The following is a 24,133-nucleotide window of genomic DNA, read 5'->3' as shown; positions in this document are numbered from 1 at the left end:
TGTGGCCTGAGCACTGGGATTTTTTAAAGCCCCTTAGTGATTTAGTCAAGTTTAAAAATCACTTTCTATACCCTGCTGTCCAATATGGTAGCCACTAGCCACGTGTGGATTTTACATTTATTTAAAATTAAATAAAATTAAAAATTCAATTCCTACCCACATTTCAGTGAGCAATAGTCCAGGTGGCTAGTGGCTACTCTAGCAGATTGTGCAGATATTGAACATTTCCATCATTGCACAAAGTTCTGTTGGACAGTGCTGGTCTGTATCACTGCTGTGAAGGGGATAGTTGTGGTCTTCTCCAAGAGCCTCTGAGAGGAACTGTCCCTAAAGATGCCCTATGAGTAACACATAGGACAGGCCACTCTTACTGGTGAAAAATAGAATAACCAACTTGTCCTGGTTCACCCGGAACTTTCCCCAGCACTGGAAGTCCCATGTCCCAGGCAAATCATGACAGTCATCCTTGAGATCCAGGGCTTTGAAGGAGAGCTTCAACCAGTAGGAAGCTAGGGGGTTTGAGTCTAGTCGGGGCAGAAGGGAGGAGCTGATGGTGGGACATTTTCTCTCCTTTGAGACAGCTAGTGAAGTGTTGTCCTATGTGCCCAGGATTTCATGAGGTATGACTGTTGCGTAGTGAAGTCACCTGCCTTGGCACGATGGTTTGACCTCTTGCTGCCCTCTACCTTGGTGGATGCTAATCCAGGCGACTACCCACACTTCTGTGTATGTATTTGAACTCAAGCTCTGGTCAAACACAGATGTGTCTGGGTGTGAATTCCTGTTCAACCACTTACTAGCTATGAAGGCTTTTGCAAGATGTTTCATTTATCTGAGCCCCCATTTGTTCACCTATAAAAGGGAATAACCGTGTCCCTTATGGCTGCTGTGAAGATTAAATGAGTTCATGTAAGTAGAGAACATAGGTCTGATAAATATTAATTGATATTATTTACCCTCTCCTCCGAATAACTTTGACCTTCATTGTTTAAAAACTATTTGTTAAGCATTTTCCGTGCTTGATTTAGTTCAGTTCAAGAAACATTTACTGCATGTTTTAGACTCTAGGAATACAAAGATGAAATCAATTTAGTCTTTGCCCTCAAAAGCATTTAGTCTTTGCCCTCTAGCCTGGAAGTTAGGTGCATTATAGATGAGCAATGCTGTGGGTCCCAGAGGAAAGGTGAACATGGTATGGTATGGGCAAACAGAGGAGGGGCACTTAACCAAAATGGAAGGTGGAGGGGGGTGGGGAAGGCTTACTGGGGCTTAGTGACACCTAGCTGAGTTGAGGAGGTTGCGTAGAGCATGACAGAAGAAGAACTGGATTGGGGGGAGGAGTTAGAGCGGTAAATGGGGAAAAACTGTTCCAGGCAGAGGAACAGCAAGAGCAGAGATCCTAAGCTGTGAGCTAGTCTGATTTGTTAGTGGAAAAGTCCATTGTTCAGGACTATTGGGGCAATGTTGGAGCATACTACTTCTGAGTGGGGGTAGGTAAGGTGGAAGATACAGGCAAAACATAAGTGTTGTTAACCAAGGGATCATAGTGTCCTTCTCCTCCAGGAATTCAACTCAGCTTGTGGAGCGCTCGATTCTTCATGATTAACCCTAATTTCCCAAGTTATCTTTTTTTTTTTTAAACACTTTTATTATTTATTTATTTATTTATTTTTTGGCTGTGTTGGGTCTTCGTTTCTGTGCGAGGGCTTTCTCTAGTTGTGGCAAGCGGGGGCCACTCTCTTCATCGCTGTGCGCGGGTCTCTCACTATCGCGGCCTCTCTTCTTGCGGAGCACAGGCTCCAGTCGCGCAGGCTCAGTAGTTGTGGCTCACGGGCCTAGTTGCTCCGCGGCATGTGGGATCTTCCCAGACCAGGGCTCGAACCTGTGTGCCCTGCATTGGCAGGCAGATTCTCAACCACTGCGCCACCAGGGAAGCCCCAAGTTATCTTTTGATGACAACGAGAATATTAAAAGCTGTTCTGCCTCCAAAATCTAACAGGGTGTTATTCTGCAAGCCTGAATGCATTTTCTTCTTTTACAAATAAAGTAAAATATAGTAAAGCACTGGAATACACCTTGTAAAACATTACATAGTCTAGACACTCTGAAAAGTTTAAAGGAGTGAACAAGTTTATTCCACTTTCTTAGTTGGCCTTTATGGCATTGTGGACAGACAGCTTTAGGGTTTTCTGATCCCTTTCCTAATACAGGACTTGTGCATTATCTCTAAACGTCTATTGGATGTTAATAAGTATTTCTAATGTCAACGCCATTGGTGGAAATTTTCTCTTTATCTGAGAAACTGTTACAAATGCCTTGATGTGCAACAGATAATACATTTGTGTGTGATTGAATAAACATATATTATATGCAGAATAATGGCCTCCCCAACACGTCCATATCCTAATCCCCCAAACCTGTGAATTTGCAGATGTGATTAAATTAATCATCTTAAAATATGAAGATTATCCTGGATTATCCAGCAGGACCCAATGTAATCACAAAGGTCCTTCTAAGAGGGAGGCAGGATGGTCAGAGTCAGAAAGAGAGATTTGAAGATACTACAAAGCTGGCTTTGAAGATAGGGGAAGGGGCCATGAGCCAAGGAATGCAGTGGCCCCTAGAATAGAGACGACAAGAAAACACATTCTCCCCCAGAGCTTCCAGAAGAAAGATAACTATCTTGATTTTAAACCAGTGAAACCTGTTTTGGACTTCTGACCTCAAGAACTGTAATATAATACATTTTGTTGTTTGTAGCAGGTCTGTTGTAATTTGGTAAAGCAGCAAAAGGAAACTAACACAGAGTGTCACATTCTTTTGGTTAAAAGTTTATGTCTGTGCTTTTTTTTGTCTGAGAAACTCTCTCACCTCTAGATCTAACTTTCCCTCATAGAACACTGGATGATAATAATAGCTAATAATTCCATAGTGCTCTCCACGGGCGAGGCAGTATTCCAGGCACTTCTCATTTATTAACTCTTCACATCTCACTACCACCTTGTGATAAGATATGATTATTAACCCTATTTTCATATAAGAAATCTAAGAGTCAGAGCGAGGACACATTATGGTTACCAGGGGGGAAAGCTGGTGCGGGGGGGGAGGGATAGTTAGGGAGTTTGAGATTGACATGTACACACTGCTATATTTAAAATGGATAGCCAACAAGGACCTACTGTATAGCACAGGGAACTCTGCCTAATATTCTGTAACAACCTAATTGGGAAAAGAATTTGAAGAAGAATAGATACATGTGTATGTATAACTGAATCACTTTGTTGTACACCTGAAACTGACACAACATTGTTAATCAACTGTACTCCAATATATAATAGAAAGTTTTAAAAAAAGAGAGAGAGAGAGAGGACACAGAGCTAGTGGTAGCTCTAGAGCTTGAACTCTGAATCAAAATCCCCTGTGTATTGCTCTAAAATTTTTTGCCTTTGTACAAAGACAAGGGCTGAAGGCTGATTTTCACTGCATTTCCTCCTTATGCTGCAGGTTGTTTCTCTCACATTTAGTGTGCCAATTGTCTTCTCTTATGGGAGATTCCTTCAAACTTCTCAGATTTTGAAATAAGTAAGAACACTGCGAAAATAAACACCATCTACTGAGTGTTAGCATATCCCCCAAATACCTGCATTTACCTTCCAGTAGGAAGTGTCAAATCAAATTTGCCATAAAAAAATTCTGATTTGCTCAAGCAAAGAACAGAATGGAGTCCAGCAAATCCCTGCAGATGTGGTTGGAATGGCCATTGTGCCAGCATGGGCTGGGTGAGTTTGTCTGCTTGGGCTGTCTTAGGAGAACTCAGCCTTTGATTCTGAGAATTCCAGAACCTGGAGAATTCTGAGAAATAGAAACAGAAAGGATGCCTTGCTCTCATTGAGTCTCCTCAGGCAAAATGAATTCTATGAGCTGAACAAAATAGTTAATGAGTGTGATCAGTCTAGAGAAAACAATTTCTACAGCCCAAATTTTCAACTGCAGCAGAAAATCATTTTCTTTGCCAGACATCCATATTATGTGGCTGTTTGCCCATACTAACACAGCCAAGTGAAATCCACATGGTAGTGGGGATAAAGATTAATCAAGAAATCATTAGGCAATTATTGAGCACTCACTGCTTACTCAGCTCTGGACTGAGGATTATAGAGGATTAAAACTGTCCCAGGGCTTCCCTGGTGGCGCAGTGGTTGAGAATCTGCCTGCCAATGCAGGGGACACGGGTTCGAGGCCTGGTCTGGGAAGATCCCACATGCCACGGAGCAACTGGGCCCGTGAGCCACAAATACTGAGCCTGCGCGTCTGGAGCCTGTGCTCCGCAACAAGAGAGGCCGCGATAGTGAGAGGCCCGTGCACCGCGATGAAGAGTGGCCCCCACTTGCCACAACTAGAGAAAGCCCTCGCACAGAAACGAAGACCCAACACAGCCATAAATGAATAAAAATAAATAAATAAAAATAGTAAAAAAAAAAAAAAAAAAAACTGTCCCAGATCTCAAGGAATTTACAATAAATCATCATTGGATAATGCTACCAAGAGGGTATGTGCTGTTTGTAGAACCACACATCTGGGCATGATTCTTGAACGTGCTTATAGCCTGGAATTTATTTTATAGTTTTCCTGAATGGCAACCAAGTCATCAGACACTACTGTTTTCCTAATTGCTCCATAACTTCTTGGATACATGGCTGAGAGCCCCAGAAGATATCTGGCCACTTGACTGGAGATGTCTCTGTACACACACACAAACTCATCCAGCGCTGCTTTCTCTCACTGAGGAGACTTGGATGGGGTATGAAAGTATAAATCTCAAACCCAGACAATGAGACCATTTAATCACCGGTTCAGAAATTTATTTTCAGTTAGAGGTCGTCCCTGGTTAGTGTCATAAATTTTAAAAAAGGAAGGAAGGAAAAAGGAAAAAAAACTTGTAAGAAAAACTAAACCTTGGGGGCTTCCCTGGTGGTGCAGTGGTTGAGAATCTGCCTGCCAATGCAGGGGACACGGGTTCGAGCCCTGGTCTGGGAAGATCCCACATGCCGCGGAGCAAGTAGGCCCGTGAGCCACAGCTACTGAGCCTGCGCGTCTGGAGCCTGTGCTCCACAACAAGAGAGGCCGTGATAGTGAGAGGCCCGCGCACCGCGATGAAGAGTGGCCCCCACTCGCCACAACTAGAGAAAGCCCTCGCACAGAGACGAAGACCCAACACAGCCAAAAATAAATAAATAAATAAATAAATTAAAAAAAAAAAGAATCAGATTTATATTAAAAAAAACTGCATTTGTTAAAAAAAAAAACTAAACCTTGAATCATCGTCTTGTATGTCTGTTCGTGTCATCATAGTCTGATTGCTATCAGGGCTGTGAATGCACACTGGTAGAATCAAGGGGAGAAAATGACATAAGAATCACGAAGGTGAACATCAAAACTCTTATTTTCGGTATTTAAAGAAACATTCACTACATATACTGTCAGGGACTCCACAGACACTGCTTGAGACAGAAGTGGGAGGAGGAAGGATCCTACCTCTGCTCAAATTGCCCCCCCAATGAGGAAAATACGGAATTTCTGCTTCACGTGTTCCCTGTGATAAGAACCACTAGATTAATCCCAAATGCCCAACTTTACGTTATATTGCATAGTCTTCAAGTTTGAACATTCACACAATTGTGTTTTCTGGTTGACACGAACTAGAAACGGTTGACACATCCTTGAAAAATACAGAGCAATCTGTTATCATTTAGTCTTAAGTCATATAAAATTATATAATCATCAATCGTGCAATTTCTCAAAGATAAATGTGTGTGTGTGTGTGTGTGTGTGTGTGTGTACCATAAATCAAACAGGTCAGACACAGTAACGTGAGTGAAGGGCTGGCCACAGCTGTAAAACAGAGACATTCATCCTGGGATTTTTCTCATATGTCAGCAGAAACGCTCATGGTAGCCATCAAAAATATTTCTATCATGAATTTAGTTAGAACCTTGGCTTGGCGAAGAGGAACAGGCAAATGTAAAACCATTGAAGTTATTTGTTGTCACCTGGGAATGAGAGCTTAAGGTCAGACTGGTGTTTACTCACTACCTTCCTTTGAGGAATGCCTGGGTCACCTGTTACCTCTGTCACCTGTCAGATGCGTCAGCGGGGCAAGAGGAGGCCCAGAGAGCCTTCCCTTAAACACGCCCTTTGCTCTCAGCCTGCCTCTGTGACAGGTGCCTGCATGGACTCTCCTTGAAGGGCAGCCCCTCTCATGCTGCTACATTGCTCAGGACAAATTAGCAGACACAGCTAATGAACCAGGGGACCAAAATGGTTAAGGTCGTGCTGACTTCCAAGCGCCTCTGTGAAAACACAGGCCCTCAACCCTGTCTCCACTTCAGTTCCTACTTCCATCAACACCCCCCCCCCAGACTTGATTCATAAACCCAGCACTGACGACCCCAAAGGTCTCACTCCCTCTCTAAACTTATGGACCACTGCAGCATCTCTTTCTTCATTGCAGACCCCGTTTTTAGGGGAATTTTTAAAAGTCCCTGCTCCTCAGAGACTGCTTTTTTCTGTGCTTGGTTCATGAGGAAATGACCCGAAACGCTAGCAAGACAGCCGGCTGGCATCTCCTGAGGAATGTGCGAACCGTGCCTGCATCTGCCCCATGAGGCTCACTCAGTATCTCTGGACATTTCAGCAGTTGTTCTGAAGGCTTGGGGTGTTTATCTCCCACAGGCAGCTGAGCTGCCTGCCTTTTCATGAGCAGAGCAGTGGAATGCGGTGGAAGAGACCCAGACCTCCGGCCACCCAGATTAGAGAGTTTTGTGCTGAGGTCCCTATATGGTTGTGTTAGACTGAACGGAGGGCTGAAGTCTGTCTTTGTTCCTTGTTTGGGAAGCAAGTGGGAGGGGAGCAGACCAAGGGGCTATATAATCCTTCAGCGTTCAGCTTCCCCGAACACCAGCCAGAGGAGAGAAGCCCAGCCGAGCACTTTCAGGGTAAGTGGCACCGGCCCAGGGATGTGACTTAGATTCCAGCGGCTCTGACATTACCCAGTATAATCAGAGGTCATCTCTGGGGATTTTGGCCAGGTTCACACACTCTGAAATTTGTGAATGAAGATTGTACTACTAACCTGATTGTAGCTTTTAGCTCTAATTATCTAACCTTAAAATCCAAGTTAAGACGCAGCCTGGTGTGGGAAAGGGTGGGGAGAGCAAGATGGAATGAAATCTATGTGTGTCACCTGCAACATCTGTTTATACTAAACCAACAGCCTGGATCTTGCAGCGCATTTCAGAGACGCAGTCAAGCTGTCTGCAGTAAGTTACGTGATGATTTATATTTAGGCACTGGAAACTCCAGTATCTGCTTGTGGTTCAGATTTGGTGTGGGGATTTTTCACTGGACTGTACTCTTGGTGCAGCTACGGTGTCTGGAAGTGGATTTTAGAATTGAACCGAGGTCCATTGCCTAGCCTTTGATATTGGCTCCTTGTGTATTTGCATCTGGGTTCCTCTGGCTCTCATTGGTAGTGTCTTCTGTGGGAAAGTCTCTTGCGTGTAACTGTGAGCTTACACTTCAAGATATATGCGTCTCGGTTGGTGGGTCGTATGCAGCAGAGCGCAGCAGGAGCCCAGCTGAATCTTTGTGAATAAAGAGAGAGGGAACCGGGTGTGCGTCTGACAGCTGTTTGCGTTTCAGCCTATGGGATGTCTGGTTTGCATTTCTCAGCCAGGCGGGACCCAGGAGCCAGCCCTGCCACCCCAGGCTGCTCTTTGCTGTAAATCAGGGGTTGGCAGCTTCAGCCCGGACTGGAGTTTTCACACTGAGATTTTCCTTCTATTTTGTGATTCATGACTAAATATGGTTTGTGTTTCAAGACTGTCGAGCTGGGACCTGGAGCGTTCCCCTCCCACTAACTCCTCATTTTTGGCACGAGATGCGCTAGAGTCGGTTGGAGCAAACCCCCTGACCCGGGTGCTGTTCCAAAAGCAGACATTCGAGTGTGTTTTACCTAATTAGGAAATGCTTTGCTCCAAACCCAGCTGCTCATCAGGTTAGGTAAGAGTTGCAAACCACTGAGCCGGGTCCTTTCTGGGGACACAGATTTCTCTAACGACAGTGCTCCTTTTAGAGATTTTAAAATTCTTCCTGGACATTTTCTTTTTTTTTTTTTTTTTTTTGCCAAATAAAAACACATTTACCAAATTTTGAGATTTTTAAATTTTCTGCATGCTTGCTGATGCTGAGTGTTAAGCCTACTTTGTCTGCAGTGCATTCTAACACTCCCCCAAACACTTCCTGCCCAAGGAAAGGGTTATTAAGGACATGTGTATTCATAGTGACCACACCATCACATTTTTAGAGCCTCCTAATTCCAAATAGTTTATCCTGTTTTCGGCCCTTACTCTTGTTTTGGCAAGTCTGCTTAGCACATCCAGAGAGGCTGCTGGTTCGGTGCTGACCGCCTCTGACTCATGCCTCGGACTCCGACTGCTTCTTCTGCCTTCTCTCCCTTACATTTCTCATCTCTCTTTTTGCTTCTTAATTTGCTAGGAAGGAAGCCAAATCACATGACTGCCAAACATAATTCAGTGTCTGGAAAGGGAAGGGAAGGGTGGGAAAAGAAAGAGTCGGCCATTGATAACCCTCATTTTCCATTCTTACCAGTAGAATCCACAAGTTGAAGGTTTCTGTGGGAGGCCTGGAGGGAGTGTGGAGAGAAAGCAAAGACTAGAAGTAAAAAGATCTGGATAATGATAATAATCACATAATGATGCTAATAATTTTTAAATAATATTTATTGAGAATTCATAATGTATATGCCACCATAAATTATTTTAAATGCCTTTTAGAAAATCTAATCCCCATAAGAACTCCATGTGCTACCTACAGATTTTACTGTTGTTTCATAGATAAAGAAACTGATTTAGAGATGTTACATAACTTACTAAGTCACACAGCTTCTAAGCGGTGAAGGCCACACTCAAATCCAGAGTGAGACTCCAGAATCCAAGCCCATAGTCATCATGTGCTGTCATCTTTATTGTTCTAACTCTACCAGTTTTGGGATCTTGGACAAATCATTCCAACTTGAGTCTTGATTTCCTGGTTTGTCAGTTGGAGATAATAGTACGTGTCCTGGATTTTAAGATATGTCCTCTCAGTTGAGGTTCATGCTCTTTGCAAAGGGTTATGTTGCATAAGACACTGCCAGGGAAGTTCTAGGCATTTGGAAAGATGGAGCATTGGTTTCATGGGAATGGTCTGGCAAAACTCAAATTGTAATAGCTTTTTTTCTTTTCTTACGTCCCAGAAATTTCCTTAAAAGAGTTGCCTTTTATATCTAGGCCTGGGGGTGCAATGAGTTCACCAACTTAGAAGAATCTTCCTGAACCTGAAATCCTATCATCTCAAAGTCAGGCAGAGAACTCTGGGTGTCCCTCTCTTTAAAGACTATTTTCACCTAATTCTGCTTAAAAAATGGAAGGGGTCTAGATTGAAAGCTGAAGGGTAGCCAAGGGGACCTGATCTCTGGTTCAACTTTGCCTGTAAGGCCCTGTGTGACCTTGAGCAAATCACTTACCCTGAGTTTTCTCATTTGAGAAATGAGGGCATTAAATGAAAACGTTCTCTAATAAGCCTTCAATTTCCCAGATCTTTAAGTTGTTACTTTTGCTCCAGCCTTCCAAATTTTGTGGTAGGATCCAAGCTTAACAATGGGATATTTAAAATATTGTTTTCTTACTAAAAGAATACACGCTCAACTTATTTAGAAAATATTACAGAACCCAGGGATGATCATTTAAAACACCTAGAAAACCCGCCACTTCAAAAATAACCCCCATCAACATCATGGTAAATATGATTAATCTTTTTCTAGCGCATAAAAATACATTTTTAATGGGATTGTACAATGTTACTTTCTCTAATCTCGTATTACATAAGAATATACCTGTAACTTATCTTTTATTTATCTTTTTTAATGGCAACAAAACATTCTACTGCATGATGTGTAAATTTTTGGATTCACCCTGGCTTGTTGGACTTACAGGGTAGCAGTGGTTTTTATTAATGGAATAACTGTGGCCCCTAAAATTTAAAGCACCTTCTTAGAAAGTTTTGATTGGTTCTAATGTTTTTCCAAGGGTAAAATTTAAAGTCCTCAGGATCCAAAAGAGAATTTTCTTTTAAACATTTTACATTAAATGTCTCAATATTTCCAAATTTTCACATGCTGCCCATTCCTCAAAATCTACGTTTCTGAAAAAAAATTTGAAGTTATAACATATCTAGAAAAATGTGAAGATGGTTGGATACAGACAGCAAATTCCAGATACCTCTTTAACAAATGACTTGTCTCTGTGAATATCTGATCTCATGGTCTGATATTCCATATGTGTTCTGCAGTAGTTCATTCATTCACTTACTTAGTCAGTCTTTAAAGTGCTTGTGAGCACATGTGACGTGCCAGCCACGGTGCTAGAGACCTGTTGTATGAACGTGGAAATCAGAGTTTTAGTTATAAAAAGTTTTCAGTCTAATGAAAGTACTTTGAGATAAATGCTGTGTTAGATAAGAATCAGCAGAGGGCGCTCTAGGAGTACACAGGAGGGGTCTCAACCCAGCCTGGAAGGTGGGAGTGGTCAGGTTAAGTGCCATGACTGCTGGATAACAGCGGGGTGGCTTCCTCCCTGTTCCCTGCAGGACCCCGTGTCGTAGCTCCAGCCAAGATGTGTGAAGAAGAGGACAGCACCGCCCTGGTGTGTGACAATGGCTCTGGGCTCTGTAAGGCTGGCTTTGCTGGGGACGATGCTCCCAGGGCTGTTTTCCCGTCCATTGTGGGACGTCCCAGACATCAGGTGAGGAAAATTTTCTCTGGAACAGAGAGAAACAAGGCTATAGATCTGGTCCCTCTCTGTCTCTGGTACCCGCTATGGGTATTCATAGATTGTCTGTTGCTCTCTGCCCGGAAATGATGTAACCATGTTAAAAATGTACCTCTGATGATTGACGTCTAGAAATAAGTGCCAATTTAATACACCGTGTTGATAGATTATCTATTGGGTGTCTATCAGATACAAAGACTGACTCTTTTTCATAAATCCTTTTTGTCTAAATGTAATCACTGTCATCAGCATCAGAAATATTTATGAGTTTATGGGTTATCTGATGTATTCCATAGCTACTCTTTGGAAAGAAACTAAAATAAAAGCCCCGGTCACTCACTCTCACAGAACCTAATGTTAGATGAAAATAAGCATTGTTACCAAATGTAATTTTACATCTGTTAGCTGTCAACAAAATACATCTGGACAGCCACGTGGTAATTTTACGTAGCATTATGTAGAAACAAAATGTTGATGGCAGCCACAGGGTAAAAACTGAGAGTTTCGTCTCAGAAATTCTCCCTCACAGCAGAAATGTACTTTGCACATTGAGCCTATCTGATTGATATTTAAGCTTTCAATTTGGCATAGATTCACAAGAACAAATAACAGAAGCCTCTCCCCATGAATGAACTCTGTCCCTTTGTTGAACTTTTGGGATGGAGATATTTTGCATAAATCACTACTTATGGAACTATAGTAGCCATGACTGTTTTGCAATTTTAAGTCACTCCAGTGCAATTTTAAATTTTAGTAATGAGAATTTTCTCTTTTTTAAAGCTTCAATGATTAAAAAATACATCCCACTTAATGGATTAAAAAATACATCCCACTACTTTAGGCAGATGTCAGTGTTGATTGGTATGAATTTATCTATGAGAAATCAAGCACAGAGTGATCATTTGTAGAAATAATGTTTTTGCTTATAACGGTTAGATATACTCTCGGGTAGGTGACAACTTCAAAAGTACAGTTTAAAGAATTTATAAGAGGCAAAATGCCATTTAACTAATATGTAAAATTTTACATATCCATTCAACAAATAATGATTGAGTGCCGAATATGTGCCAGGCAATTTGTCATAGTGGCGAACAAGACAGATACAATCTTTGCCCTAAGAGAGCTCATCAAGGGATGTAGAAGATACATGACACAAAGTTGCCTTACCCCCAGGGTTCTCTGCTATTTGAGAGGACTAGTCAGGCCTGTTTCCAATCAACTAAGGCTGTTTCTTAAGAACTTAGTGACGGTAGGATTCAGCGTATCATTGTTGGTACCGGAAGGAACTTTCTATCGCAATGATTTAACCCTTTGTGTTCGGACTGTAATCAGTTCACAAGTTCTGAGAGAGGCTGGCTCGTGACATGTTGAACCTTTTTTAGGGGGTGATGGTGGGAATGGGACAAAAAGACAGCTACGTGGGTGATGAAGCACAAAGCAAAAGAGGCATCCTGACCCTGAAGTACCCGATAGAACACGGCATCATCACCAACTGGGACGACATGGAAAAGGTACCGGGAGATTCATGCATAATTCCTGTGGCTCCAGATTCCAAACATCTTGCTACTGCTGGGGAAAAGAACTGGGTCACTTTGCCCAATTGTACTTTTACTTGTTGATGTTCCTTCTAGATTATTACTAACTGGGGAAAAAAAAAAAATCCTGAACTGTTTCTTTAAATAAAAAAAAAAAAAGCAAATCCTTTGCCTAACAGGGTTTATAAACCAATTAGAGTGAGCTAGCTCTGCAGATGAGAACAGTAGTCCTTAGACAATGGTGGGAATTAATAGTCTATTGCTCAGTCCACTGGCTTGCCCTCCGAGGACAAGCATTATACGAGTAGCAGCCAGGAGAACAAAGGGTTGCCTTCACCCACCCATTCTTGAAAGTTTTTCATTAACTCACCCTGAACATTTAAAAATATATATATAGTTTTTAGTTTTCACTGTAGAAAACTATACATTCATACATTCCTGAATGTCCCTCAACATATTGAAGCCCAAGCACATGACAAAAATTTTTAAATAAATATTTTTAAAAGTATCTCCCTGTGTTGCATTAAGAGAAGTCTTTATCTCCCAGATCCATATAGCAGAGCTAATGAGAAGAGTTAAATCCTAGGATTTTGATGTTTGTTATTAGAAACATTATGGAAACACAAGTGATCAGAGAAAAAGCAGAAGAAATAATGAGAAAGTGACTTAAATTTTTCAAATGCAGCAAATATATTAGAACCAGAACATCTGGACTTTCATATATCTGTCAGCTCCATACACACACACACACACACACACACACACACACACACACACTCTCTCTCTCTCTCTCTCTCTCTCTCCCACTAGTGTAAAAGAAAATAGTGTTGCTAGGATTTATCGGTAATAATGCTGAAACTTCTGCTTCTCTACAAAAATTGTGTTTCATGAGGTTTACTGCGTCTTAAGATTCTGGATTTGGTTAAGACTGCAGTTTTCACTGTGAAGAAGATATTAATAGTGGGAAAATACTCTTTTAAGAGTTTCTCCATGGAGCTGGCAGCGTCTCAGAAGGGATGCACCTGGAGAAAGATCCTTGGAACAAATAAAGCATTCCATAATTTCTAAAATTTAAATTCAAAGGGTCTTCGAGAGAGAGAGAGAGAGAGATTGGTTGGTTTTTAAACGATGCTTCAGAGTATCCATAGTATATAATACGATTGGTAGAATTTCTTTTCTTCACTTTTTTTTTTTTTTTTTTTTTGATTTCTTGAACACTGTGCTGCTTTTACTTCATCAAAGGAATAGAACTTTCAGGAGTCTCATTTCCTTTCTAGAAACAACAAATTCAAAACCAAAGTAACTGCAATAAGATAAAGACTCTTTAAGGTCGATCTAGCTTTTATTAATGTATGAGCTTTCACTAGCAGTTCTTGTTTTATTTTGTTTTAATTCTGAATGAATTTAATATTTCTGGTGCTAGTGGAGAATTTTCAGGCTTTTAAAAATAACTAATTAACTGAACCTTTTTCACGATGCTTTGTTCTTTATGGCATCCAGGGATTAAAGAAGATGCTCACAATATTCCATAATAACCTATATGGGAAAAGAATCTGAAAAAGTGTGGATATATGTATATATATAACTGAATCACTTTGCTGTACACCTGAAACTAACACAACATTGTACATCAACTATACTCCAATATAAAATAAAAATTAAATTTAAAAAAGAAACAACTCAAAAATAAAAATAAAAAAAATAAAGAGGCTGCTCAACCATGAAGCAAACACAAGTATGTCCAAAGTACATCACACGGACATGCTAGAAATAGGCACTGGCTTTTTTTGGAAACACCTGAAGGCCAAATGTCTGCCCATGAATGAAAGGTCCAGAGTGTGCTGACCGAGGTAGGCTTCTCTCAGCCCTGGGGAGCAAAGAGGGGAATGGGGGGGAGGAAAATTTCCCTTAAATATTAAAAATGGCAATTAGGTTTTCAGGTCAGCTTCATTCATCCTTTCATATATTCATTCATTTGTCCTTTTACTTGCTACTCTAAGTCATTTGCCCATGAGTATTAACTAAAGTGGAAATAGGGGGTAAAGAAGATATAGTTGAATAATAGTAACATTTACTCTGGGCTAGGCACTGAGCTAAATAGCAACTCTAGGGTTCCCTGACTTAAGTCTCACAAAGACATACAAATTATTTTTATATTACCCATGGAGAGATTGTGGCTGAGAAGGGTTAAAATTTACCTAAGCTCACGTAACCAAGAAGTGGTTAAGCCAGGATTTGAACCCAGGTTTGATGCCAGAGCCTGTACCCTTAACCACTACTCCATCCTGCCTCATAGCCCTGGGTTTGCATTTTTGCTCATTCACCTACTAGCTGTGTATCCTCAGTGAGTTACTTACAGCCCTTGAGTTTCAGTCTCTGCATCTGTAAAAATGTGGACACATAATGAGTACTTCTAGCATTTTATTTGGACCTGGTTTCATTAGCCCATTCTGATCCCTTTTCGAGGAGTGCAGTGCCCTTACAGCGTCACATCATTGTGTTTTTCCCGGTCCCCCTGCTAGATCTGGCACCACTCTTTCTACAATGAGCTTCGTGTTGCCCCTGAAGAGCATCCAACCCTGCTCACCGAGGCACCCCTGAACCCCAAAGCCAACCGGGAGAAAATGACCCAGGTAAATATGCACTCCAGGGCCCAGCACTTTGGGGTCTGGGGAAAGTCCTGTGTTAAAGGAGCTGTGCAGGGCAGCAGTGAGAAGGCCCCCCCAACAGTCCACTCACAGGCTGGTAACTTTCCAGGATTCCAAAGGCCCGGAGCATCCTTACTGCAGGAATGGCCCCTTGGTTCCAAGAGCAACAGGAAATTTCCAAGACTTAACTGAAAAGGTGACACGTTTAGGTTAAAACCTTGTAAGGAGAAGTCATTTCAAAGTGCAGGATAACATAAAAATGGGGAATTTTGGTTCTGGAGTCCGACAGATCCCGGTTTGAAAACTCGATCTGTCACTTAATCAGCTATGTGACTTTAAAGAATCCACTTAATTTCTCAGAGCCTCAGTTTCCTTGTGCATATGTTGGGAATAATATTAGTACTATTATTTTTCAAAGGATTGATGTGAAGATTAATGAGGTAAAGGCTAAATGTGTTCCATGGTACCTGGTATGATAACCTTCAACAAATAGTTATTATTGTCATTATTGTGACTTGTCTGAAGCTCAAAGGTTTTGGATCAGGAGACCATCCGTTCCACCAGCCAGATAAGATTTCCAGTTTGGATGAGCTGCTAAATAAATACACCTAGTGTCAATTTCATGCTTGCTATGGTTAAGCACTGGCCTAAGCATTTTATACGCATTGTCTCTTTAAATCTTAACAACGTAAAGCAGGAACTATTCATATGCTGATAATATAAATGAAGAAATCGAGGCTCAAGTACATTAGGTGATTGTACCAAGGTCACACAGCTAGAAGTGGCAGGGCTTGGATTTGGCCCATGATCTTTTGACCTCGGAGAATAATAAATGTAAATACTGCAGGGTCTTTTTCTCCGAAGAGTTCTAGGCGCTACACCAACACACTAGCAGCTGTTCTCTACAGGGGAACATCTGTGTGCCTGGGAAGTGCTCATGTAGCAAGAGATGTTGTTTCTTATGGGGGCTATTTTTCCTGTGAATGGTAAAAAATATAGTTGGGGATTATGGCCGTCTAGCAAATGATGCTAGATATTCACTCTGGTGAATGGACCAGGGAGGGTTTTGCAGATGGAGAAATGGTGGTCTGTGGGCATCTCCGTGGGCACAGATTTCTAATGCTTGACCAGGAGGGACTCTGGTTCTAATCGTGTCCCTAGACTGCATGAGCTGCCACACTGACATTCATACCTGGTTCTCTGTTACCAGCAGGCGGTTCTTTTCTTCCAGGAATCAGGGCTCCTTCACTGCCACCAGAGTGGCCTCAGATTCTAGGGCTGGCATTGACCCAGCAACTACATAAAAAAGTGGAACAGATTAAACGAAACTCAGACCGCAGAACAGGGCTCATCTCAACCAGTCTGAGCTTCAGGTTTAAAAGGCCTCTTTCGGGAATTCCCTGGCGGTCCAGTGGTTAGGACTCTGAGCTTTCACTGCAGAGGGCCTGGGTTCAATCCCTGGTCAGGGAACTAAGATCTGCAAGCCGCGCGGTCAAAAAAAAAAAAAAAGGGGGGGGCTGTTTCATACACCAGAGAAGTATAGATGCAGTCTTTTGTTTCTTTTGGCTTTGATAACAGTATTAAGTCCTAGACTGTTCACACTGGAAGACTCTCAGAACACTTCTCATCCAAACTCCTCCTCCATTTGTTATCAAGAGACCTGGAATGAAGCCCACATTATTCAGCTGTTGGTTTGGTGAATTCTCCCAGGTCATGTTCAAGTCAGGGCCAGGGCCAGGGCCAGGGCCAGAAGCTAGACCCTCCTTATACCTGGCTGGTCATGTATCCCCCTCCCCATGCCATCAGGCCTCTGGTATAATGGTTTCTTCATTTACACCTTCATTTCTCCTTGACTAGTAACCAAGGCTGCCCTAGCCCTCCTTTACCTTAGTTTCCTCTGCCCAGAACCACGTGGGCCCTCTGCATTCCTCAACAAGATGCTGTCTTGTGCATCCTTGGTAAGACTGGCAGCATCACTAACTCAGCTCTTTGAATTGCTTTGCAGATTATGTTTGAGACTTTCAATGTCCCAGCCATGTATGTGGCTATTCAGGCAGTGCTGTCCCTCTACGCCTCTGGACGTACAACTGGTAGGTGGTGGGGAGGGGTGAGAGCCTCAGTTGAATACACCATCAGTTACAGGATTTAACGGTTCATAAACACACGGGTTGTGATGGATCGGGGTTTAGTTCAAATTGACAGGGTTAATTCCAGCCCTCAGAGGTCTTCTCACCTTTAAAATTAAGCCCTTTAACTTGTATTTCCAGGAGGACTTCTCCTGTTGTTTCCCTCTTCCTGTTCTTTTCTTTTTTTTTCTTTATCCAGCCCTTCCCCACGTCTCCTATCAAATGCCTTCCTTCCTTTCAAATAAGAGGCTTAGAAATTCCCCTTCTATTAGACCAGTAAGTGATCCCATACCAGCTGCCCTGGTGACTTTTATTGTGTACAACTGTCCCCCAGGCATTGTGCTGGACTCTGGAGATGGTGTTACCCACAATGTACCCATCTATGAGGGCTATGCCCTGCCCCACGCCATCATGCGTCTGGACCTGGCTGGCCGAGATCTCACCGACTACCTCATGAAGATCCTGACTGAGCGAGGCTATTCCTTCGTGACCACAGGTGAGGCCTGCGGGAGATAAAGGGAGGGGGTGTAAGGGCGGGGTGTTCTTCCCGGACTTGGTGATTATCCAGGGAAACAATGGGAGGCAGCCTTGCAGATATCAAGGCCTGATTCTAATGCCCAGGGCAAAGCAGTGAATATTTTGCTATGTGAAATCACTAAACGATTACACTATTTCTTCAAGAAGAACAGTTATAACCATCTGGTATTATGAGCCGGTCAGAATTGCATTATTTGAACATTTTTTAATCCCTTCCATTCACACATAGAGACTGAAGATGGTATGGTGTGGTGATGGGCAGTCTTTGGAGACATCTCAGTAGGACTTGGGTCCCAATTCTGCCACTCACTAGCTGTGTGACCTTGGACTAGATGCCCAAGTTCACTAAGCCATAGCCTCTTCATCTGTAAAATGGGAGTAATCATAGACCCTTTCTCACAAGGATGTTGTGAGTAGTAAATGAGATCATGCACGTGCAATTCCTGGCCCTGAGGAAGCATGCAGCACTTGTTAGTGACTATTAATATCAACCCGCAGGCAGCAACACATTTGTCTTCAGACTATAAACTGGCGTCACCTGGTCTCTATCTACGAGAGGCAGAGGCAGACTATACTAGAGATGTCGGGACGTCCTCAGTGCCCTTGACCCTGGCTGTCCGCCCTCCCTTGGCCAGTTTGGTCTTATCCAAATGTTTAGGTTTCTGGACATCCCTGAGGCTTATTCTAGACTCCAAGTTTGAGCCCTGAAGATGTTAAAATCTCCTTTTGGAGTAGGCAGTTGAGTGAATTCTGTTCCTCCTCTACTCCCTATGAAGAATTCCAAGATGCTTCGAAAAGGTTCCCAGGGGCCCAGATGGAACCAATAGCTTAGAACTTCAGAGGGCAGGAGTCTGAAAGCGGTCTGCCTGCCCACTTCTTCCATGCACCACTGGGGCCTTCTCAATTGGGACTTGTCCTGAGCCAGGGCCTGCCTCATTCTGGAAGGTGATGAATTTTCCAAGGATTTGAGCTAGAATCTACCTGGCCCAGATGACACGGGTCTCTGGAGCTTTTTGAAACTGTAGGGGCCTCTAAGGGGCGGCTTCGGCATGCGTCTTCCTGGTCAACTGAAAATCCAATATAACAAACGGTTATAAAGCACTTATAATGGAGATTCATTAGTTAATCGTGCAAAAAAGTTAATGTGCAAAGGATTTCCTGCTCTTTGCCTGTTTCTAGCCAGCTCATTTGCATCCTGTCCTGAACTTTCCAGACAATATTTGCTAAGAACCTTCTGTGTGAGGCACTCCGCTGGGAACAGAAGTGGTTCCGTAGTGGACTTATAATTTAATTGCCCTGATGGATTTGGGGTTGCAGAATGTAATATCGAACTTATACACTTTGTGGATGGAGCCTGTATTGTAGGAGAGTCTGCAGTAGGGCAGGTGGATTTTTACCGCCTGTGCAAACCATATTTGCCACCATGTTTGTATCTCGCTGACAGCTGAGCGTGAGATTGTCCGGGACATCAAGGAGAAACTGTGCTATGTAGCCCTGGACTTTGAAAACGAGATGGCCACTGCTGCGTCCTCCTCCTCCCTCGAGAAGAGCTACGAGCTGCCTGATGGGCAGGTGATCACCATCGGGAACGAGCGGTTCCGCTGCCCAGAGACCCTGTTCCAGCCCTCGTTCATCGGTAGGCAGCACTCCCTGCCCCTGCTTCTGGGGAGACCACCCTCTCCTCCTGCACCCAGCCGACCCTCAGCCCCCAGCACCCTTCTGCATGTGGGGACATGTGACAGGGGCCACAAAACCGAGTGCATTTCTAAACCAGGGCAAAGGAAAGAATGTCACATTTTTAAGAGTTAAGGAGGCCAGAGAAGGAGTGTTCTTTTTAAGAAAGCATTGTCTATGTTGTAGTCAAGCCCAAAGCATTCTTGGCATGTGGTTTACAGTGAAAGAATCAGATACTCTCTGTGCTTAGGACACAGTGGAGCCACCGGATGGATGGGAAAGATAGGTTGAATGCTGAGTTTGGGAATAATAGGGGGCGAGAAAAATGGAAATGCCCAATCCTACGTTAGCACTGACCTTGGGGGACAGGTTAGCATAGCTGTTTACAGAGGGCAGGCTCTGGGAGGGGTGAGCCTGGGTTTGAGTCTTAATTCTCTATTCATGACCTTGGACCCTGAAGTCTCGGTGTCCTCATCTATAAAATGAGGATTGTCATAGAACCTATTTCATAGCGTGGCTGTGAGGATTACACGAGCTGTGTGGGGGGCACTTAGCCCAGGACTTGGCCGAAATGAGCATTCAATGCTTATTAGATATTGGCTCTAATTAATCACTAAGCATTATTAGTATTACATCATAAAACTGCAAAGATTGAAGAAAAGCGAGTCTTTGTCCAAATAAAATGAAGCATTTTTTTTTTTTTGGATGATTCAGCATCATATAGTTTTAAGGAGTAAGAACAAGGCAGCAGCCAAAGAGGGACTTGGGAGAGTTCTGAGCAATGGCTGCAACATTGGCTCAGCGTGGAAACTTCTGCTGGCAATCTGAAGACTTTGCTTCTTATTTGAATCATTTATAGTAGTGAATCTATTAAAAATTAGGGATATGATGTTGTAGCCGCCCACCCTCCCAGAGATGCTGAGGCAGGGCTTCCTCCCTAGACAAGAGGTAGGAGGACATGGGGCATCTGAGGACCTTTCGGTCCTGAGATGGCTGGTTCCCAGAGCATCATGCCTGCCTATCTTTGGTCCAGTGTAAGACCATCCAGTTGCTCGCATCGTCTTCCACGTCAACCTGGGCTTTATTCACCACCCAAGGACCATGGCCCGTGTCTCTTTTCCAGGGATGGAGTCTGCTGGCATCCATGAAACCACCTACAACAGCATCATGAAATGCGATATTGACATCAGGAAGGACCTCTATGCTAACAACGTCCTCTCCGGGGGCACCACCATGTACCCCGGCATTGCCGACCGCATGCAGAAGGAGATCACGGCCCTGGCGCCCAGCACCATGAAGATCAAGGTACAGTTCAGTGACGGACCCATGTATCCTGCTGGCAATGCCAGCCCTACAACCAGAGGTGAAGGACTCTTCAGAGGCTACATCTTGGTCACACGCACTCACGGGTTTTAGAGCTAGGCAGTGGTTAAAAGTCCACAAGTCTCATACGTTAAAGGATATAGGTCAGTTCAGTTCATAAAGGAGTTGAATTATCTTGTACAAAATTTAATCTATACTTATCCTTGTCAATCAGTTACTTTCAGCAGCTGCAGTGAAGGTCAATAGAGCCCCCCATGTGTCCATATCTCACTAAAATACACATTTTGTTGCTTTTCCTTATCACAAAAATAGTGCATGTCATGTATAGAGCATTACAAATATTACAGATGAGCCAGACTTATTTCTGAAGAGGTGTAAACCCTGTAGATTCAATAGTGTATACTCTTCTTCCAGTACTAAATGTGACTCCATCTCAGTGGCCAGGAATTAGAATTTTATCTTCATCTCTCTGTCTGACATACCCTTTGATACAAGTGCTCAAAAGTGCAGCATGACCCCAGGATGACCAAGCTCAGTCCTTGAGCCATCAGAACCCCTACACTGTGTGAGTTTTGAGTCACAGTCAAAGAAACTCAGATTAAAAGACCATCATTCTTTGGAGGCAAACTGGTGACTTCTCAAAGGCTGTTATCACTCTGAAATCAGGAGGCCAGGCTGGGACCTTCTGATCCACGTCCCAGGGAGCAGGAGAAGGGGCACCCTGGGGGCAGTTCACACACACGAGAGGTATTCAGACAAGTTCTCTGTTATTTGCACTCTTTTTTTGAAAGGGTCTGCAGCTAACATAACAGGGAGGGCTAGACTGAAGCATGCTCTCTCTCCACATTAGAGGCTCGGAATTCTGCGGGTTAAGAGGAGAGAGACTGTTTTCTGAGGATTTGTGATTCTCAGATGCCCCTCCGATTGGCACTTACCTCCTCATCTTCCCACCCTGGAGGGAGCGACGTGAAACCAGCTGCTAGGTCTCTGACAAAGCCAACCGAGGTTGGGGGTATATGGCAGACACCCAGCTAGAGTTGGGTAGTTTCTAGTTCTTCAAACTTGGAGTCTTGAATAGAAATGAATGTAGAACTTTGAGCTCCAGTGTGATGAGAGCAAACCATTAAAAACCTGGCACAGTAAGATGGTGACACTAGGGGAAACTGACACTGAATGGGGGTGGGGGGTGGTCTATAGGAACTCTCTGCACTGTCTTTACCACTTTTCTGTAAAACTAAAATTATACGAAAATGAAAAGCTATTTCTAAAACAAAACAAAAAAATACCTGCGAGAGGTCCAGGTTTGCATACTGGGTCTGATATGTACCAACCGGTGTGATCAAGGTCAATTACTTAAACCTCTCTCAGTCTCTGTTTCCTCATTTGGAATAGGAGAGTAATTCAGTACTTACTCTTCAAAGGGGTTATGAGCATTAAATGAGATAGTACATGTAAAATGCTTAGCTAAGTGCTCGGCACATGGTAAGTGCTCAGTAAATATCAGCTACTTGTATTAAAAATAAATGTTCAGCCAGAGCTCAAGGGATAAACAGAAATTAAACCCTTTCACCACCGTTTCAGAAATACCTTATCTGTTGGCCCAAGTGTCCATATTCATTTCTACCCAAGTATCCAAGTCTGATGTGGAATTTGGAATTACTCAACTATAGCTATTTTTAGAGTTGCTGTAGGGAGACATACCCTTGGCCTGATTCACTGCTCTCTGAGCCTAAACCATTCATTGATTTAAGAAATGTCAACATGTCCTTATATGCCAGGCCTGTGCAGTGGGTAGGACCAGCCAATGCAGCCTAACCCGGACCTATCCCAGGGGAATGTTCATCCCAGTGGGGGACACTTGGGCCCCTCTGTGTTAAACAGTGCATCTCAGTGTACTTAATCAGGTCTATAGTAAGTTCCTGTGCGGTAAGTTCTGGCACAATCAAAACTTCTCCTTGAAGCTGCTGGTGTTTGTGTCCACAGAGCGTATGTGTCGTGCTGAGTTCTGAAGAACAGCTTATGGAAGTCAGGGACATTGTCAGGGCTTAAGTGGAGGCCGTGCAGGATTTGGGGCCAACTTTCAGTTTGCCCAATAGTAGACTGAATGCAGCAGGGGTGTCATAGATGCTTTGGAACAGATTGTGTAAAAGGAAGCTGGGAAACCAAATGTGCTCACTGAAGAATCTCTAAATCCACAACTTATTCACACCCTATGGGTTAGGGTTCAGGTTCGGGTTCAGCATCTAACAGCCAAGACTGTCCCTGTTGTCCATGAAACTTCAGCGGGGGCCACCAAATTCGGACCATGCTGGAATGCCCAGGCCCCGTCCTAGTGCATTAATGGCCCTTCTTTCTCATGCTGACCAACAGATCATTGCCCCTCCCGAGCGCAAATACTCCGTCTGGATTGGCGGCTCCATCCTGGCCTCTCTGTCCACCTTCCAGCAGATGTGGATCAGCAAACAGGAGTACGACGAGGCCGGGCCATCCATCGTCCACCGCAAATGCTTCTAGAACACTTCCCTGCTCTCTGTCTCTAGCACACACTGTGAATGTTTTGTGGAATAATGCCTTCAATTCTTTTCCAAATCATTCCTAGCCAAAGCTCTGACTTGTTACCTATGTGTTTTTTAATAAATCTGAAATATGTTACCTGTAACCTGTCGCCTTGGCCTCTGATCAGCACCAGGCTGATCATGTTATTTCTGTTAGGCTGACCTCACCCATTACCGAGTGGCTCCCTCTAGTGGTACGGCCGGGACATGACAACCAGGATGTGTAAGTTTCCCAGGAAAGGGTAGAATCACATTAACACGGGAAGTGCCAACCAATGCTGTAAGTGGGAAGAATTTGAAAACCCACAGGAGATAAACATAAACATGGGTTAAAATGTATCAACAGGATAATCCACACTGACTCACAACTTGCTGAGTCATTATATAACTTTGCTCTCTATAACTTCCTGACTGGTAGCCTGGTGGGTGAAAATAAAACAGCAACAACTGTGTGTGTGTGTGTGTGTGTGTGTGTGTGTGTGTGTGTGTGTGCTTGTACACACACATACATACATATATTATACATGCACATATATATGACTTTTTATATATGACAAATTAAACTTAAATATATATTAAAAGAAAGTATGACTTAAGTTTACCAGGGGAAACATAGATTTTTAAAAAACAGAAATGGTGCTCTAAAATCTCACTACACATCTAAATCATCTGTTTGCCTTCTTCTAATCAATATCTGTCTCTGAAAATTATACTACAGTTACTTTCACACCAGAAGGGATGGGAAAAATAACAATACTTTCCAAGGACCACTGGTGTCAATCATCACCACTAAGGGATTCACGCATATCTTCACTCATTTGTTCTTCAGAACTCTTTGGGGAAAAT

The 24,133-nt window shown here is 43.1% G+C and overlaps 1 protein-coding gene across 1 annotated transcript; it reads left to right on the top strand.

The window, feature by feature from the left end:
- The first annotated feature begins 6,848 nt into the window (after positions 1 to 6,848).
- ACTA2 (actin alpha 2, smooth muscle) lies at positions 6,849 to 23,391 on the top strand. Its single transcript, XM_082407176.1, has 9 exons — positions 6,849 to 6,995; positions 10,708 to 10,862; positions 12,272 to 12,400; positions 14,947 to 15,057; positions 17,078 to 17,162; positions 17,533 to 17,694; positions 19,180 to 19,371; positions 20,533 to 20,714; positions 23,103 to 23,391. Exons 2-9 carry the CDS (start codon positions 10,734 to 10,736, stop codon positions 23,244 to 23,246), a joined length of 1,134 nt encoding a protein of 377 aa, XP_082263302.1. The 5' UTR covers positions 6,849 to 6,995; positions 10,708 to 10,733; the 3' UTR covers positions 23,247 to 23,391.
- Positions 23,392 to 24,133: the final 742 nt, after the last annotated feature.

Source organism: Balaenoptera borealis, assembly GCF_965194805.1.
Source record: "Balaenoptera borealis genome assembly, chromosome: 10".
Classification (NCBI taxonomy): domain Eukaryota; kingdom Metazoa; phylum Chordata; class Mammalia; order Artiodactyla; family Balaenopteridae; genus Balaenoptera; species Balaenoptera borealis.
This window is presented reverse-complemented; position numbering and strand designations above follow the sequence as displayed.